The 18469-nt window shown below is 35.0% G+C and overlaps 1 protein-coding gene across 1 annotated transcript; it reads left to right on the forward strand.

Moving 5' to 3' along the window:
- Positions 1–11081: 11081 nt before the first annotated feature.
- Positions 11082–17193, forward strand: LOC133819224 (ARM REPEAT PROTEIN INTERACTING WITH ABF2-like). Its single transcript, XM_062252415.1, has 19 exons — positions 11082–11478; positions 11631–11788; positions 12269–12441; positions 12523–12643; positions 12723–12797; positions 12892–12986; positions 13082–13157; positions 13429–13536; positions 14035–14163; positions 14270–14338; positions 14456–14515; positions 14621–14744; positions 14831–14970; positions 15278–15341; positions 15463–15542; positions 15784–15848; positions 15932–16049; positions 16156–16280; positions 16772–17193. The coding sequence occupies exons 1-19, from the start codon at positions 11235–11237 to the stop codon at positions 16863–16865; spliced, it is 2118 nt and encodes a 705-aa protein (XP_062108399.1). The 5' UTR covers positions 11082–11234; the 3' UTR covers positions 16866–17193.
- The last annotated feature ends 1276 nt before the right edge of the window (positions 17194–18469 follow it).

Consider the following 18469-nt stretch of genomic DNA (forward strand, 5'->3'; position numbering starts at 1 on the left):
TATTCCTTTTTAGTTAGTTTTAATTTTTCTTTGTCATTGTTGTGCTAAAAGAAAAAAAATTCTATCCTTTCTTTTCTAAGATTTGTTAGTTTTATTCTTAGTTTATTTTGTTATTATTTTTCTTTTTCTCTCTTTTTATTTTTTTTTGTTGTAAACAAATTTTTAAAAATTAAAAAAAAAAAAGTTGTTGTGTGTGTATTTAGTTTTTTTTTCTCTTGTTAATTTATTTTTGGTAGCTTATTTTATTTTATTTTTTGTTTGTCTTTCTATTTTCTTTTATTGTAGTAGTAAAAAAAACTTTAAAAAACAATAAATTGGCTGCTTATATTTTGTTAGATTAGTTTTAATTTTTTTTTTTTTTGGTTTTTCCATGTAGATTATTTTTTTTACCGTTGTTAGATTCGTCTCTTTATTTTTATTTTTTTTTTGTTATTAGTTTTTATTTTTTTATTTTTAGGTTTTAAATCTTAAAAAAATCATAAAATACAAATAATAATAATAATAATAATAACAAAGCTTATTTTGTCAATATAAGCAATTTTTACTTAAATGCCAATTTGAGTAAAGCTTCATCCATGCTTACTTAGTAACCTCGGGGAGTTCTAGTAAGTGTTGGTTGTAAGAGGACCGTTTTTGTGAATTGTGACCCCTCCACAATTATCTATGAACATCGGGGAGTTCTAGATAAAATGTGGGTCTTAAGTGGGACCGTTCTATAAACCACAAATCGACCTGGAAACAAGTAAAACAAAAAAAAAATAAACAAAGAAAATTCAACAATAATAAAAAACGAAAAAAAAATCACAAAAGCAAAATAAATAATAAAAGAAATGAATGTAAACAAAAAGAAATGTTTCGAGATGCATTTTCCAATGTATTATCCTTCAGTTGGAAACAATCATAATTCTAGTGCTACTGAGGGTACTAGCCATTTTAAAAGTGCATACAAACTTAGTGTAAGAGAGTACCGAGAACTTGAGACCTTAGAAACTAAGATTGATAAAGAAAGTTATTAGGTTCCCGAGGTAGATTATGATGAACGTTATTGTGACTTTGCAAGAGTCAACTATAGGAATCATAATTCTAGTTTGACCAACCCCGTAGATTTTAGTTGGAAGCCTGAGTACAACTACCATGCACTACCTCACATGAAGTTTGAGAAAAAACTTCCTAACTTTCCACATGAACCTCCATATAATGTCTGGACTAATACGAATTCCTTAGAGGATACTTTACACACATTTATAGAGGCACAAAGAGAGTTCAATAGACAATTTGTGGAAGATTTTAGGAAAACTAGTGCTCAACTTTCATAATTGACCAACACTATTATTTCACATAATTTAAGTCAATTCCCGTCCCAACTTGAGACCATAACACCATCCCCTACTCCCAGTTCCAAACCCGATGAGGATGATGTCATTACCAATTGGAGTGAAACTCTTTCCTATACATAATTTCTTCCAACCACTCCAACGAAAAATGAGAGCTATCATACTGATGTGATAGACTTAATCGTTGAGGAAATCATAAACATATTTGCAATGAAACATTCACCCAATTTCCTCCACAATTTTGAAACCAAACATTTTCTTTATCCTAAGAATGTTACTAACACTTTGATTTTTGAGACACAGAATAAAAGAAAATTCATTTTTGATACAGGATAGTACGGAACACATGCAATTGGTGGACTTACTTGAGAGCGATGCTTTTGTCTACCAAAGACTGATCAGGTTTTATCTTTCTTTTTAGTGTGCTTTATTTTAATTTGTGTCTTTATTTTATGTTGCGAATTTTACTTTTTGGGGTTTTGTTGTTGTTCTTTGGTCAACATTTTCTCATTTGCTCCCACAATGTGCACAACGTTAGACATTGAGGACAATGTCTCATTTAAAGTTGGAAGTAGTGGGCATATTCATGCGTTGAAATATATTTTGATTACCATTTTGAAATTTTGAGTTAATTTTTTGCAAAATTTATGACAACAAATTTTTGTGAAATAGTTTTTGCTATTTTTACTATTAGGAAGCAATTTTTTAGAGTAATTTCATGCACAACAAAACATTGAAAAAAATATATATGTTAACACATTCAGTTGAGAATAATCCTAAAGTTTAAAACTTTTATTTTTTGTGAGTTGTGAGAATGAGAAAACAACTTTGAAAACTTCTATTGATCATTTGAGTTGGTAAATTAATTTTTGGGATTTTAAAACATGACATTTACTAGAGGGATAATTTTTGTTTTAAAGAGTCTTTGTTGTATTTAATTGTAATTTCCTTTTTAATTTCTTGTATTTTTTATGTTGTCTCTTGTAAAAAAAATATATAATAAAAAAAAGAAAAAGAAGAAATATATTAAAAAAATGAATGAAAAAAGCAATAAGAGCAACGTTTTTCATCTTCATCTTTTGTAGTTTTGTTGAAGAAAAAAAATTCAACATTACTACATTTGTTTTCAATTTATGTCATCAAAAAAAGTTTGTGTATTTTATTTACCTAATTTTATTTTGTTCTTTATTTTTGTTCTTAATGTCATTTTGTATAATCCCAAAAGTTCTTATGTCATTTAGATTCCAATTAATTGATTAGCTATCTTTTTATCAATATTCGTTAACATTGTTTGTCCTAAAACGATAACATCAATTTTTTAGTGTTAATTGATAAATTTCCAACTCCAAGAGTGTCAACCATCTCCCGTAAAAATATTTTCAATACCTTTATGAGGATTTGGAGTTGAGACTTTATTCTTTGGTGATTTTTCGATACAATTTGTGTTATGAATTATGGAAAGATGAATATGGTTTGGTGCACACATATACAAAGCTCTTGAATTACAACTTTGATAGTTTTAAATAGCATTTTCTAAATTCTCACTAAACAATTTATTAAATGATTTTGCATGATTTGATTCACTATTTCAATTCTGATGGGGCCATTCTGTAAGATGCCCTAGACACTAACTTTATCCCTGGTGCTAGTTCAATAACAAACTGTATCTCTATGTGTGGCAGCAACCCTGACAAATCCTTTGGAAACACATCCAGAAACCCACACACTAGTCTAGTCTCCTATGATCCCACTGGCACGACCTGAGTGGTATCTACCACATTGGCTAAGAATCCTATGCAACCACCTTGCAATAAATATATAGCCCTCAATACTGATATCATAGGTACACGGGGTCCATGCATAGTGCCAACAAATACAGAAGAGTCCTCACCCTCAGGATTAAAGGTTACCATCTTCCTCCTGTAGTTTATGGTTGCCCCATACTTCACTAACCTGTCCATACCCAGAATCATGTCAAAGTCAGTCATAACCAACTTTATCTGATCAACTGACAGCTATCTGCCCTCGACTGTCACCAGCAATGATTTGACCCATCTCTTGGATACTACTAACTCCCCAGTGGGCAATACGGTCCCGAACCCCATAACATAATAATCACATGGTCTAGACAGTCCTTCAATAATCATACTAGCAACAAAAGAATGTGTGGCACCAGAATCAATCAAATCAGTATAAGAGGTTCCAGCACTAGAAAGCTGACTTGTCACTACTGAAGGATAAGCCTCAGCTTATGCCTATGTCAGTGCGAACAATCGAGTTGGGGTCGAGCTGTTCGCCTTTCTTAGTTCTTCCTTTCTTGCTTTCGGGCAATCTTTTTTTTTAAGTGTTCCACTATCCCGCATAAAAAATAGGTCTTTGCCCGACACTCCCCTACATGGTGCCTCCTACATCTGGCGCACTCTAGAAAGGTCCTCCAACCCTCATTGCTGCCCTGGCGACCTATCTGTATACCACGTGGTCTCCTATCAGGGCCTGGAGCTGGAAAGTCATCTGGAGCCTTCCTTTTATGATCACTGGGGCTCCCGCTCCTACCTGAACTCATAAATGGAGGTCTCGTCCTCCTAGTATCTCTCATGGCCGCGTTCTCACGCTGGATTTTTCTCTTTGCACCCTCAGCAGTAAGGGCCTTCTCTACCACCTATGCATAAGTCGTCACCCCTGGCACGGTGGTTATGCGAACATCCCAGCTATCATAGGTTGTATCCCCTGAAGGAATCTTTCTTTCCTTGTCCCATCAGTGGGCACCAAGTCTGCAGCAAACTTGGCTAGTCTATTGAACCTAAGTGCATACTCTGTCATTGACATATTCCCTTGAAGTAGTTTATTAAAATCTTTAGCTTTTGCAACCCTGATGTCATCGTTGTAATACTTTTCATTAAACTGAGTTTAAACTCTTCCCAATCCAGGGTATTGACGTTCCTGGTCTGGGATATCACCTCCCACCAAATTCGGCATCATCCCAAAACATGTATGTGGCATAGGCCACCCTCTCATTACCAACCACCCTCATAAAATCCAGGATGGTGGTAACCATACTCATCCAATGCTTGCCCTTAGTTGGACTTGCAAGGTCCTTAAAGACTAGAGGGTGTTGTTTCCTGAACCTTTCATAAAGAGGTTCCCATATGTTCCCAGCCTCTTGCAGCTGCTCTACTGTCGGCACCAACATAGGTGGTACCTTTGGCAAAATGTTCCCTACATGAACCTATTTTGGTCTTAGGAGGGGGGTCTCTTCTTCCTATCTCAGTAATCTGGCTTGCATATCAGCAATCACTTGCTACTAGTTCTCAGGAGCTGATGGAGGGGTCTGACCCTGATTATCATTCTGACCTTGTCTATCATTCTGTCCCTGATCTTCTTGGCCAGCTGATGACTTTATCTACCTTGGAAGCATACTTCCAAGCTTATACCTTGCTGCAATAATCGATTTGGCAAGTTAGGTAGTAATAACTAAACCTCTTGTCGCCTCACAACCCAAGACTAAATAAATAATCATACACATTCAATAGACATGCTATTAAGCATGTCGATTCATATTCATATCCCAGCATGGTGCTAATAAGCACTTTCTGACATTCATAACCAAATAACAATGTTAATAAACATTTTCTGGCATACATGTATCTATGACAACACTAATGAATGTGTCCTGACCTCCTTGTCCATATAACAACGCTAATAAAAGCTTCCTTTACATTCATAAGCAATGTCAGTGCTAATAAGCAAGCCCTTATCAATCATGCAACAGTCAAGGGCCAGACCCTATCAGAACATCTCATGCTACCTAATAATGCAGGCAGATAAGGCATTTATATCATATTTAAGAAGTTAAATACATAACCACATAAATAGTTGTTAGGAACTGTTTTTATTGCACAACCTAAATTGCGGTAATGGTAGTATTGTATACAACATTTTTTTTCTTCATATAAACAACTTTATATGAGGATCCTTGAATATGCAATATGTTAATCAACAAAATATGTATATGTAAAATAATACGAAATGATTTACCTATTGTAGCCTATCAAGAATCATTGAATCTTTTCGTATATATTTCGATATTCATATCCTTACTAGAGTACTCACACCTAGATCTTTCAAGACGTTCTCTACATCTCAAGATGTGGGTGGGCACATTGGGAATAAGAATCAATATTTGTGAATCAAAAGTATTATCAACACATGAGACCCTTGATTATAGGCTAGAGAGAAATGTTTATCTTTTTGTGTGAAAAAGATGATCAGTTTTTTTTTTATTTTATAAAAAACTGTTCTATTCTTATTTTCTATCATATAGAATATATAGGTATTATTATAATAATAATAATAAAAAATTGACCATCTTTAATAATAATAAAATAAATGATAATTAATGACAAAGTCTTACATTCTATTTTAAAATCTCTTTTCAAAATGTTTTATTAATTAATTAAATAAAATAAAAAACCGATAACTTATCACTATCAGTAGTGGTACACGCATAGGGCAGTCTAGGAAGCCCTATGCGTGTAGCACTTCCTTGAAATAAAGGGATTTGATTTTTCATGCATTTTTATTTTAATTAATTAATAATTAGAAATTCAAATAAGGTATCATCTTTTTAAGGAAAAGAATACAACTTAAATTTCAAAATTCAAAATTTGAATTTTCATTATCATCTTATTATTAATTAAAAAATATAATAATCAAAACCAATTTTGACTATCCATATTTATCCTTTCACACTTAAATAAAATAATTGATTAAAATCAACTTCTTTTATTTCTACACAATTTCAAAAATTGCATTAATGTAATAATAAATTGTGCAACTTCAATTATCACATAATTGCATATTTATCCCGAAGAATAAATATTCTCTCAAATAGCCCATTCATAGTTTAACCCTTGTATCAACTCTTACCTTGAATAAGGTTACAATTAGTCGACCTAAGCGGAAAAATGGGGTTTAACCCCAGTTCCCCTGAGAAATCTCGGTCGTGGTGGTCGAGCAGCCGCATATGTACACGTTGCCACCGAAACTCTCCAACTCATGGCTGGTCCAACTTCCCTTTCCCCTTACCTACACCACATAACACCCGTGAACCAAGGCTCAGCAAGAAAACTTCAACATGCTCATAAGCAGTTAATAACATGTTACCAAATCATAATAAGTATGCCAAGTAGTAATAACCTTACTCATGCATGCATACCATTCATATAAATGACTACATCGTCATATGGGGACCAGTTGCCCTAATTAACTGACTAATAAGTCAGAATGGGGCCCAGTGCCCTAGGATATGGGACTAATTAGTCACCACAGAGCACATTGCCCTATCCTCTATATAACAAGCCTTGGAGCTGGGCCAATGTACCTGGTGCTTTAGTTTTCCACAACCATTGGGTTGAACACCGTATGATGCGCTCCTGATTAGGCCTAACCATATCGATCAGCACTCAACGCGCTATTGCTTCCCTTGACTTATAAGTCAATGCTTTCGACCAGTGCTCAACGCACTATTGTCGTTCTTGACTTATAAGTCAAGTCTTTTCAATCAGATAATGCAAACAAGCATATACCATTTAAAATTTATCCAGATACAGAGCATTCAACATGCTTAACCAAACCATCACAGACATAATCATAATCATGCATATTACAGGGGCCCAAGCCCTAATCAAAGTTATAGTTGACAATCAGGCCAAGACCTAATCACATACATCACGTATGGGGTGCAATTTTCTCACCTTAGGTCTGAGTGTAATGTATGTCAAGAACGACCCTCGAGCACGATCTTGGTTCCGAGCCCCTAGCGATAACCTAGTCAAAACCAAGTATAGAATCCCGTCAATAACGAGCGAATAAAGGCTTCCGAACTGAGTCCTAGCCTCTCGAACGTCGAATTCTACTAAACTGGGTAGTAGGATTGATCCTGAGCCCTTAGGTTGGAGTTCCAGCACTCAAAACCTTCCCGAGGCTCAAAAACCCTTCAAGCGCCACGACTCAAAACAAAAGAGTCGCGACCCGCCCCAATTCAGAGAGCCCAAGGCTCTCCTCTGTTTCCACACGCGCCGCGGTGTGCCACTACAGGCGCCGCGACTCAAATGGACTGACAACACCTTCTTCTCCCTGCGTTCATGAGAGCTGCGATGCCCCAAGAACAGGGTCGCGGCTCGACATGAGAACTCAGAATTTTCCCCATTTTTGCAAGCCAAATCCCTCCAAAAGCCTATCCAAACATAGCTAAATCTCAAAAGCAAAGTTCCCAAACAACTCAACAACTCAAAACACACAAAACCCAAGCTTAAACTTGGCCAAAACCTCATCAATTCTTCAAATTCAGATTGAGTTGCTAAACCACTAAAACTCAGCCAAAAACCAGAGAAACACAAAGATTTAGGCCTAGGAATCATTACCTCCGTTGCCTCACTCAATGCTAAGCTTTTCCCCAAGTAATCTGGAGCCTAAGCTAGCCTCGATTCTCCTTAGATCGCAAAGAATTCAAAGATTGAATGAACAAGAGAAAGAGAACGTTGAGAGAGTTGCTCCTCTATTTTCCCGTGTTGTTCGGGTATGAGAGGTTACTTAGAGTTCAAGTAACTTTAAGTGAATCTTGAGGGCTCGGGGTACCCAAAAACGTCAGCGATGGTAAAATGGTCAAAATCTCCAGAACTCCCTCTTAATCTCACCAACTCCGAATATATCCTCGAATATCTACTTCCATTACCCACTATCCTGGTAATGTACTAAATACCCAAAATACCCCTTGACTCACCCCGAGTCGGGTATTGTGTCTCGTTGTGACTTTCCCACTAACTTGTTCCCTAGGATCACCTCGTGCCGAGTAACCCAGATATATCCACATAATTATGTGGTCTCACACATATATCACATATATGCACATATACTCCAAATATACTCGTAACGAGCCAAATTACGAAAATTACCCTTCTGATAAGAAATGGGCCCACATGCATATTTAATACACCTAAACATGCATATCTAGTCATATTATAATATTACTCACATAATCATATAATGACACACATATATATAACATAAATACATAATTTTCCATAATTTGCCATTCTGTCCCCCTAATCAAGGCCCTAAGCCTTATTAGGTAATTTGAGACGTTACAGTAGCTATAGGGCTCGTACTCCATTGTGTCAGGAACATGTGGCAGAACTCTAACAGGGATATCATTATGGACAATAACGTTTGGATTTGTCTCTGGAACAAATGTCCCAACCTTACTTTGAGTTCCCTTGAAACCATGACATGAGGGAGAAATGTTCTCTTCAAATCGAACTTCTTTGTTAACGATGGGAGAGGCCAAAGCATTTCATAAACAATTCTTCTTAACCAATGTTACGCACAGAGGAATCATCTTCTCAATAGAGTTCGATGCTACGCCCATGAATGAACGAACATGCCTATCATTTTTCATAACGGTAGGTTTGAAGGGTTGTGAGAGGCATGGGTACGAGACCTCAAGCTTCAAGTGGTACACACATTTATCCACTTCAAGCTCATCATACAAAATTTCAACCAGTTGCTGTTACGTCACACTGTTCTCCAAAAGGAGAACTTGATTTTCAGCATCCCGAAAAATCCAATCCTTATATTCCAGTTCCCAAACACCATTGTATGCAACAAATATAGAAACAGTCGAATCTGTATTGACAAAAAAAAAAAAAAATAAATAAAGTCAAAATTTAATAACATAAAAAAACTGCAAAATATCGAGTTCTATCGATTTTAATCGAGTTTTGTCGAGGTCTACCTGTCGAGGTCCATCGAGGACCATTGTGTCTCATCGAGGTGGCCATGAATTGAATCAAATTGAGGTCCATCAAGGACCATTGAGTCTAATCGAGGTGGCCAAGTATGGGAAATTTTGTCTACATATCGAGGTCCATCGAGTTGAGGTGGTCATCTATATGACATTTCAGGTCCCTATCGAGGTCCACCGAGGCTAATCGAGATGGTCCATTCCTAACATCCATCGAGGCTCCATTGTTATAAAGCCATCGAGGCATGTTGAGTTTCATCGAAACTCGTCGAGGCAGACAATGAACCCAGAAAAACTCAATTCTAATCCAACCGTGAAACAACAAAAAAAAATCCAAAATGCAGACACACATCTGTTCGAAATAGTTAAAGCAATGTAAATAAATAAATTTAATCACTAGATTTACAGAAGATATACTAACCCATAATTTTTTTTGCATCTAGATCTGGAACCCAAATTGTTGTTTTGCCTTGATAGGATTTAATCTTCCCCAAAACACAACCTCAAAAGCTTGACAGGATTGATTCAATCTTAGTGGCTGCCTTGTATTTTTAAGTGAGATCTTGGAATTAGAAGAAGGGGGAGCTTGGTGAGGGTGAGACATGAGAGAGAGAGAGAAGACAAAATTAGAAAAGAAAGGGTCTTTCATATGTTAGGGACATTTTAAGAAACAATGAGAATACTAGCATAAAATGGCTATGTTCATATAGGCTAGAATAATTTTTTTATAGGATCCATTTAATGCATTTATCAAATTTCCCTTTAAAATAATAAAAACTTTATGAAACTCATTTTTGCAAATGACTCCACTCTATATAATATTAGTTTTATTTCTTTTATTTATTATTATTTTTTTGAAAAGGATTTATTATTATTATTATTTTGAAAATGCTCTTTTATTTATTTATTTTTACAAAATTTATTTTATTTAATTTACTCATTAACTAAGTGGTAGGGTTGAGCATAAAATTCGAAAAATCGAAAAAACCGAGTACACTGACTTTCCGAACATCGAAAAAACCAAAACCAATTAAATCGAACACTGAAAAAATCGTTAACGGCATTAACCGCCACTGTTCGGTTAGTTTGAAAAATCCGTGTGGACCGACCGGTTTGAACCGAAACTGACCGAACTTATAAATATATATAGGTTATGTTATGCATATGGATTTTTAATTATATTTTCAAACTTTCAAATTTGTGAATATAACTATATTCTATGTATTTATGTTTTAAAAAAAGCATCACAATGGATTCCAACAATCCAAAAAATTTTATTTATTTTTTAACTAAAACTTTCTAAAAAATTATGGAATTTTTTTTAAAAAAAAAATTTAACTTCGGTTTGGTCGGTTAAACCGACCAAACTGCGGTCCAAAACGGTCGATTTTTTTCTTTAATTAGTTTGGTCGGTCGGTTTTTGGATTGCACCAATCCGGACCGAAAACTGAATTCTGAATTTAATAATTTGAAAAAATTGCTCAAATCGATCGATACTCAGCCTTACTAAGTGGTACTCTTCACGTCCACATGATAAGATGGGGAACATTAGGCTTGTCATGTACTCTTTTAATGAATTTTTATTAATTTTTTTTAAATGGTAATGAATTTTTGTTTTATATAAAAAACAAAGAAAAAAATAAAATGGCCCCAGCTTTTCCCACGGGTCCAATACCTCTCCCATACTCACTTTCCCTGTTTGTCAGTTGGCGTGCGCACATTAGCTTAACCCGCTCATTTATTTTACACCTTTCTCCGGTAGGTGCGCACGTTAATTTCACTATCAACTAATAATCAAAATTAAACCTGAGAAATTAATCAAGTTATTTGGCCGGTTTAAACCCGACAATGCACCGGAAATAGGAAAAAGAAAAAGAAAAAGAAAAAAATAAATAAAAGGATATAAAAGAAGAAAGGAAAAACAAAGGCGTTACTTTTTATTAAAATTCCCAAAATACCCTCCCATCTATTCTCTCCAGAATTCATTCAAATCTGAAATTTTGGTTTCGGATCAGGCTTCTTGTGTCTGTATCTCTCTCTCTTTCCCTGTCTGAGTGGTTTGGGTTTCACCGTTCTCATCAGAGTTGCTCTACTCGTTCATGGAGTTGCAGAGGCGCCAAGATCAGTGCCTCCCGGAGAAGAAAGGTCAGAAGCGGAAACTGGAGGACGAAATTGAAGAAGACGATCGAGATATCTCTGTGCCGTCCGGCGACGTCAGGCTAGCTTTACTTTCCGATGTCGGTGTGCAGGTTAATATCCTTAACTCCGCCTTCTCTTGGAACGAAGCCGATCGCGCCGCCGCTAAGCGCGCCACTCATGTCCTCGCTGAGCTCGCTAAGAACGGTAAGTTTACAGTATCAGCCCTGGAAAACGCTCCTCCGATCTTGCCGTATTTCGCTGTTGATGTTTTGATTTTTTTTTTTATCAATTTTACTTTTTCTTTGATAAACGAAATTATACATATGTATTCAATTTCGATTAATATTTGTTTGCAGAGGAGGTAGTGAACGTGATTGTTGAAGGTGGAGCAGTTCCGGCTCTAGTAATGCACCTTCAAGCGCCTCCGTTACTCGAGAGTGATCGTGGTGCGAGACCATACGAGCATGAGGTCGAGAAAGGAAGTGCTTTTGCATTAGGACTTCTTGCAGTAAAGGTAGCTTTGCTTTACTGAGTTTAACTTCATCCAATTTTTGTAGTTTTTTTTTATTTATTTTTTCAATGTATTAACATAGTTTAATTTTAAATTTTATTAGCTTTCATTCCAAATTAGGAATACAATGTTATAACTTGATTTCTTTTTCTATATGAGTAATTTATTCTTGTCACAAACAACTGAATATGTTGAGTGGCTTAATTGTAAGTGAACTGTGCTTTGTTGTTTTTGTTTCTAGTTTCATGTTTTTTTATGTAAGAAAGCTGTTTTCTATTTGTGATGAACCCCCAAAACTGATGACATGTCATGGCCATAATCAGATATTTTGTATGCATCAATTATGCTTATTTTGAATGCTCTCAGTTTGTTGGTTTTGGGGTAAAACGCAGTTTGAAGCGTTATGGTAGGAATTTGTCTCAAGGATTGCATATAATACACATGTAATTGCTGAACATTCTTCTTCATGTTATGTGGTGACAGCCAGAGCATCAACAACTCATTGTTGACACGGGTGCTTTGTCTCATCTTGTGGATCTATTAAAGAGGTATAGGAATGGTTCAATTTCTCGGGCTGTGAATAGTGTTATTCGCAGAGCTGCTGATGCCATCACCAACCTTGCTCATGAGAATAGTAGCATCAAAACACGTGTCAGGTTTGTTCATTTGTCTAGCATTTGAACTAATGCTAATTTTGGCACCTTTGGATTTTTACGAGAACCAGATTTAATTTACAGGATTGAAGGTGGAATTCCACCATTGGTTGAGTTGCTTGATTTCACTGATACAAAGGTGCAAAGAGCAGCTGCTGGAGCACTGCGAACATTGGCATTCAAAAATGATGAAAATAAGAATCAGGTAGTAGAAAGTCCTTTAAATTTTGATTTTATAAGGTTGATCTGGATGTGAAATAATTTATAATATCATGAACTTGCAGATTGTTGAATGCAATGCTCTTCCAACACTCATTTTAATGCTTCGATCTGAGGATGCTGCTATACATTATGAAGCGGTATTTTTCGGTTAATAGACTTTCTACCATGCCTATTAGGTGCTTTGCATTCATGTTAACTGTACCACCGCCAACTAATGTTCATGGATTCCAGGTTGGTGTGATCGGAAATTTGGTACATTCCTCTCCAAATATAAAGAAAGAAGTTCTTCAAGCAGGTGCTCTTCAACCTGTTATTGGGTTACTCAGGTACATTTTGGTGATCTTTCACTTACTCAATATAGCCCCCCACCCCCCCTTGTATTTTTTTTTACATGTACTAAAGGCTATACATTGTCTGACAGTTCTTGCTGTTCGGAGAGCCAAAGAGAAGCAGCTTTGTTACTTGGTCAGTTTGCTGCAACTGATTCAGATTGCAAGGTGGATTAAATGTTGCTTTTCTATAATCTATTCAAAATTTACTTCCTACTTATTACTGCAACAGAAAAGACAAATAAACACTAGAATTTGCATTTTGGACACAATTATAGTTTTTATTTTATTTTTATTCTGAAATTAAATAATGGGTAACTGGATCTCAACTAATTGTAGCTGATCATTCTTTTCAATCTTCATGATGATGCTTTAGTTTGTACTTTTTGGCTCCTTTGCTTTCTTAATATTTGTGTTGAACTAGTAAGACTTTTTGCAGGTTCATATTGTCCAGAGGGGTGCTGTCGGGCCTCTCATTGAGATGCTTCAATCGCCTGATGTACAACTGAGGGAGATGTCAGCTTTTGCATTGGGAAGGCTGGCACAGGTTTCTATTTTTCTTATTTGCATTATATTTATGATCCTTTTTGTGCAAAAGTACTAGTCAGGCTTTGCTGAAGATGAATTCCTTTTACCTTATGCAGTAGATACAAATATTAGAGCACATGAGCAGGCATATACAATCTAATACAAGTACTTTATCACAATATGTAAAGGGGGAAAAATTGAAATCTTGAGAAGTAAGGGATCAAATTTGGTCCTTTAAACATGTTTGCTATATTTTTGGACGAAAAATAAAAATTTACTGATTTCTGGTTTAGAGAAGTTAACCATACATCATATAAAAGTTATATTTGGTTCTAAGTAATTGGCCTGCTATTGCCGTTTCTGAGCACCTACAAATTTCCTCTTGCCTAACTGCACAATATTTAAGGAAAAAGAAACTATAGCAATTTCTATGTAGGACTGCTTTAGGTGGTTGCCATTTTAGTATTAGCTTCTTGGAGGCATAGTTACATTTATTATGTGAAATTCTTAATTTCAGGATACGCACAACCAGGCTGGTATTGCTCACAATGGGGGTTTAGTGCCATTACTCAAGCTTCTTGATTCCAAAATTGGGTCTCTACAACATAATGCTGCATTTGCTCTATATGGTCTTGCTGATAATGAGGTGTGTGATTATACATATTTATTTGTATACATGGATGCAGTCCTTCAGTCAGTAAAAGATTGATGTTTAATGCCATTTTGATGTGCTTATTCATTCTCTCCAATAGGATAATGTATCCGATTTTATTAGGGTGGGAGGTGTGCAAAAGCTCCAGGACGGAGAGTTTATTGTTCAAGTATGTGTGTCTTAATTTTATCATTGCTATTTATGTTTAACCTTTATTTTCCATTTTTATTTGATACCTTTTCAGTTAACATTTATATTTTTTAAACTTTGAATTTTATTACTGCAGGCGACAAAGGATTGTGTGGCAAAGACATTAAAAAGATTAGAGGAGAAGATTCACGGAAGAGTGAGTAGCATCGTTTAGTTGCTAACAAATCACTTTTTTTCTGTTATGCGTTGTCATAAATTTACTTTTATGAACTCAGATGTATATTCTTGCAACTCCATGCAGGTTTTAAACCATCTCTTATACTTGATGCGTGTTGGGGAAAAGGCAGTGCAAAGACGAGTTGCTTTGGCCCTTGCCCACCTTTGTTCTCCAGATGATCAGAGAAATATATTCATTGACAGCAATGGTATCTCATTTTCTTATATTTCCTTGTATAATAATTCATACAGCTTTAGATTGCAACTCTTATGATGTACTAATATCGAAATGCAGGATTGGAATTACTTATTGGAATTCTTGGTTCTACAAGCCTCAAACAGCAAAATGATGGTGCTGTGGCTCTGTACAAGTTGGCGAACAAAGCCATGACTCTTTCTCCTGTAGATGCAGCTCCCCCATCACCTACTCCACAGGCAAGACTTCTTTTATGAATTGTTTGATCTGCATTAAAGTCAATTTTAGTTTTGTTAAATCCATCACTTTTGACTTAATACTTTAGGAGTGCATGGTAGAGTAGGGGTGCACCTGGCATCATCTTTTTGGGATTACATGTACCTTTGAAGAATATTATCAGTTTTCTTAAAGTGAACGATATTATTCTTGATTTTCATTCACAGGGTACATGCAAATATTAAAATGATGCTTTCCTTTACATGATTGTTAAGGCATATTTTGCATTTTGATTCTTTTATTGCATAAGATGACACAAATTTATTGCAGGTCTATCTAGGGGAGCAGTATGTGAACAGTCCTACATTGTCTGATGTTACATTTCTGGTTGAAGGTACAAGTCTTTGGCATACTTAATTCTGTATTACTATTTGGAAACAAGTAGCAAAAAATTGTGATATCATTTTCTTAGTCTGTGGACAATTCTAAGTTTCCTAAATTTAATTTTACTGCAGGTAGACGGTTCTATGCTCATAGAATTTGCCTGCTTGCCTCTTCAGATGCATTCCGTGCAATGTTTGATGGTGGTTACCGAGTGAGTACTTGTTAAATGATAATTTTGTCTTTGAATTCTAGGCACAGTGGTTGGGCCGTGGCATGGTTGCAATTTGAGCCTTAGTTTTGTGGTTAAGTTTTTGATGTTTAATTATCTTTTTAAAAAATTACCCCAGCCATAAGCCGTGGCTGTTTGCAAGGGGAATTGACAACTTACCATGGAAAGAATGGTTTATGGTCGATGACATCATTATTGTTAATTTATTTTCATGTAATCACAGGAAAAGGATGCGAGAGACATAGAGATTCCAAATATTAGATGGGAGGTTTTCGAGTTGATGATGAGGTTAAGTATAATTTATGCTTTCCCATTTTCTACAAAATCTTTTGTAGAGAGCGTCTGTGATTTATTGGATCAATTGTATACAGATTCGTTTACACTGGATCAATAGAGATTACAGTAGATATTGCTCAAGATCTTCTAAGAGCTGCTGATCAGTATCTCTTGGAAGGGCTTAAGCGACTTTGTGAGTACACAATTGCACAGGTAACCTAACAATGTTGACTTCTCTGTCCTAACTGCTTACATCGATTCACTGCATGATGGTCTGATTAATTCTATTTATCTATTTATTTTCACTTCTAAATTTTAGGATATATCCTTGGAAAATGTTTCAAACATGTACGAACTTTCGGAAGCCTTCAACGCTGCATCTTTGAGGCACACTTGCATTTTGTTTATCCTTCAGCAATTTGAAAAATTGAGTGCTAGGCCGGGGTATGTGCTTTCTATCTTAATGTTTTTTCAGATCTTTCTTTTTATTCAGTTAGAAAGTTTATAATAACTAAGGGCAAAACTCTTTATATTGTATGCAGTCATTTTGATGATATTGGTTGCCTTAAAAGCTTCTGTCTTTCATGATCTCCTACATTTGATTTTTTATTGAACCAAAGTAAAAAAAACAGGAAGTTAGACGAAAACCGAAGTTTAGGAGTCTTTATTAAAAAAAAAAAAATAGAAGTTTAGGAAAATATATTCTTCATTATTTTTACTTGCCTTTTTACTCCATCTTTTTTTTCCTCACCAAAATCCATGATCCACACGTAGCCTTAAATCTCTGTTAATTCTTTAGCGCAATAAACAGTTACCAAGCTTGTGGTGGTCAATGGGGTGCCGAACCAAAAGTTGAAATTATATATTGAAACTTCTAGTTTGTTGTTAATGCTATCGTTAGTTTCTGAAATTTCTATATACTGGAAATATTGCAGGCACGCTATTCTAATTCAGCGAATATTACCCGAGATCCGCATTTACTTTGGTAAAGCACTTACTAAGCCTAACCTACATAACCAGAGGCTGTAGATTTCCCATCCCGTTATTTTGATCCCTAACAAAATACGTTGTACAGAAAGCAGTAGATGTTCTTGTCGTTGTTGTTGTTGTTTTTGGGCCATTAGAAGGTTCTAATTATTTGTTGATTGTAGCTTTGCTTATAATCCCATTCCAAAGGCGAGAGAGCGAGTGTTCTTGCTTGTCTAATTTTTAACGGACCTGTCTTGTCTGTATTAGTGTCTGGACTCTGGAACGGACTGGACTTGTAGTACCACTCTTCCTCGTCTTTGCTGTCTAGTGAATTGACAAAGTACGTGTATTGTTTCTATAGTTATCTACAATAGTCCATTGTATTGAATATTGTTGGTTAGAAGAAGCGTGTTGCATGAGCATATGCTCACACATGAATAAGTTCAACCCACAACCCATAGCGCACAACTAAGTTGGGTGGGTGTAAGGATGACAGTCCCTCACCTTTGCATTGTCTATAAATAATCAGGAAATACCAACAAACATGCAATGCAAAGTAAAAAGAAAGGAGAGAAAAAAAAGGAAAAGAAATTGTATAAGAATTTGGGAGAAATTAAGCCATTCACCTCATGCGACTGGGTAATAAATGGTACAAAAGCTTGATAGAAGGGTTGGTGTAGATTTTGTCTATTGTGAGGTGTTGCTTTTTAATTAGTGGAACATGTGATTTTTTTTTTTTGAAAGAAGTGGAACATGTGATTTAAGTTTGTTATTGCCTATCATATAATTGTGGAAATAAATTGAATGTGAAAAGAAATTCGACAGGGAAAGATAATAATATGATAGGTCGAGTTTGATTCAAATCGAGGTAACATGTGGTGTCTAATCGTCGTTGCGCCACAAAATAAGTATGAAGCTGTCCAGGGGTGTCAGCTTTTCATAAATGATTATATATAATATGTGAAAAAAAATTATTATATATATTTATATAATTGGCCCGTTAAAAAGCGTTTCACGTTGGGCCGGAATAAATGAGTCAACTGCAATAATTTAGGTCAGGTTTGGTCGGAGAAAATAAAATTGAGAATAGAAATAGGAATAACAACGTAATAGAAGAAATGTTAATATAAATAAGAAAAATTGAAATTTAATTTTGTATTGTAATGATTTTTCTTATAATTTTTAAATGGTATAGTTATTTTATGGGGAGTGTACATTTCTATACTAATAACATTAAATAATATCAAATCTGTTAATGAAAAAATTATCTACCGAAATCCTAATAATTATTAACATTTATAACATTTTCATATGATGTATTAAAACAATAAGAATTCTATATATTACTCACATTAATATAAAATTTCCTTAAATAACAGTATACGTATTTAACAATTTCTGATTTAATAAATCAAAATGAATCCATATATTACTCCCATGCTAAAATGTTTCCTTAATCAAATGTATTAATTTTGTGTATAAAAAAAAATATATATATGTATTAATCAAATCATTGCATAATATCATTGTTTTATTACACATTTATCTTCCTCATATTTTTGTTTTAATTCACATCTGATATAACATTTGAATCAAATATAAACAATACAGAAATCACTATTGTATATAGTTTGGCTATTAGCAACACAACTCCATTGTTCTAC

This window comes from Humulus lupulus, chromosome 2 (assembly GCF_963169125.1).
Source record: "Humulus lupulus chromosome 2, drHumLupu1.1, whole genome shotgun sequence".
In the NCBI taxonomy this organism is placed as follows: domain Eukaryota; kingdom Viridiplantae; phylum Streptophyta; class Magnoliopsida; order Rosales; family Cannabaceae; genus Humulus; species Humulus lupulus.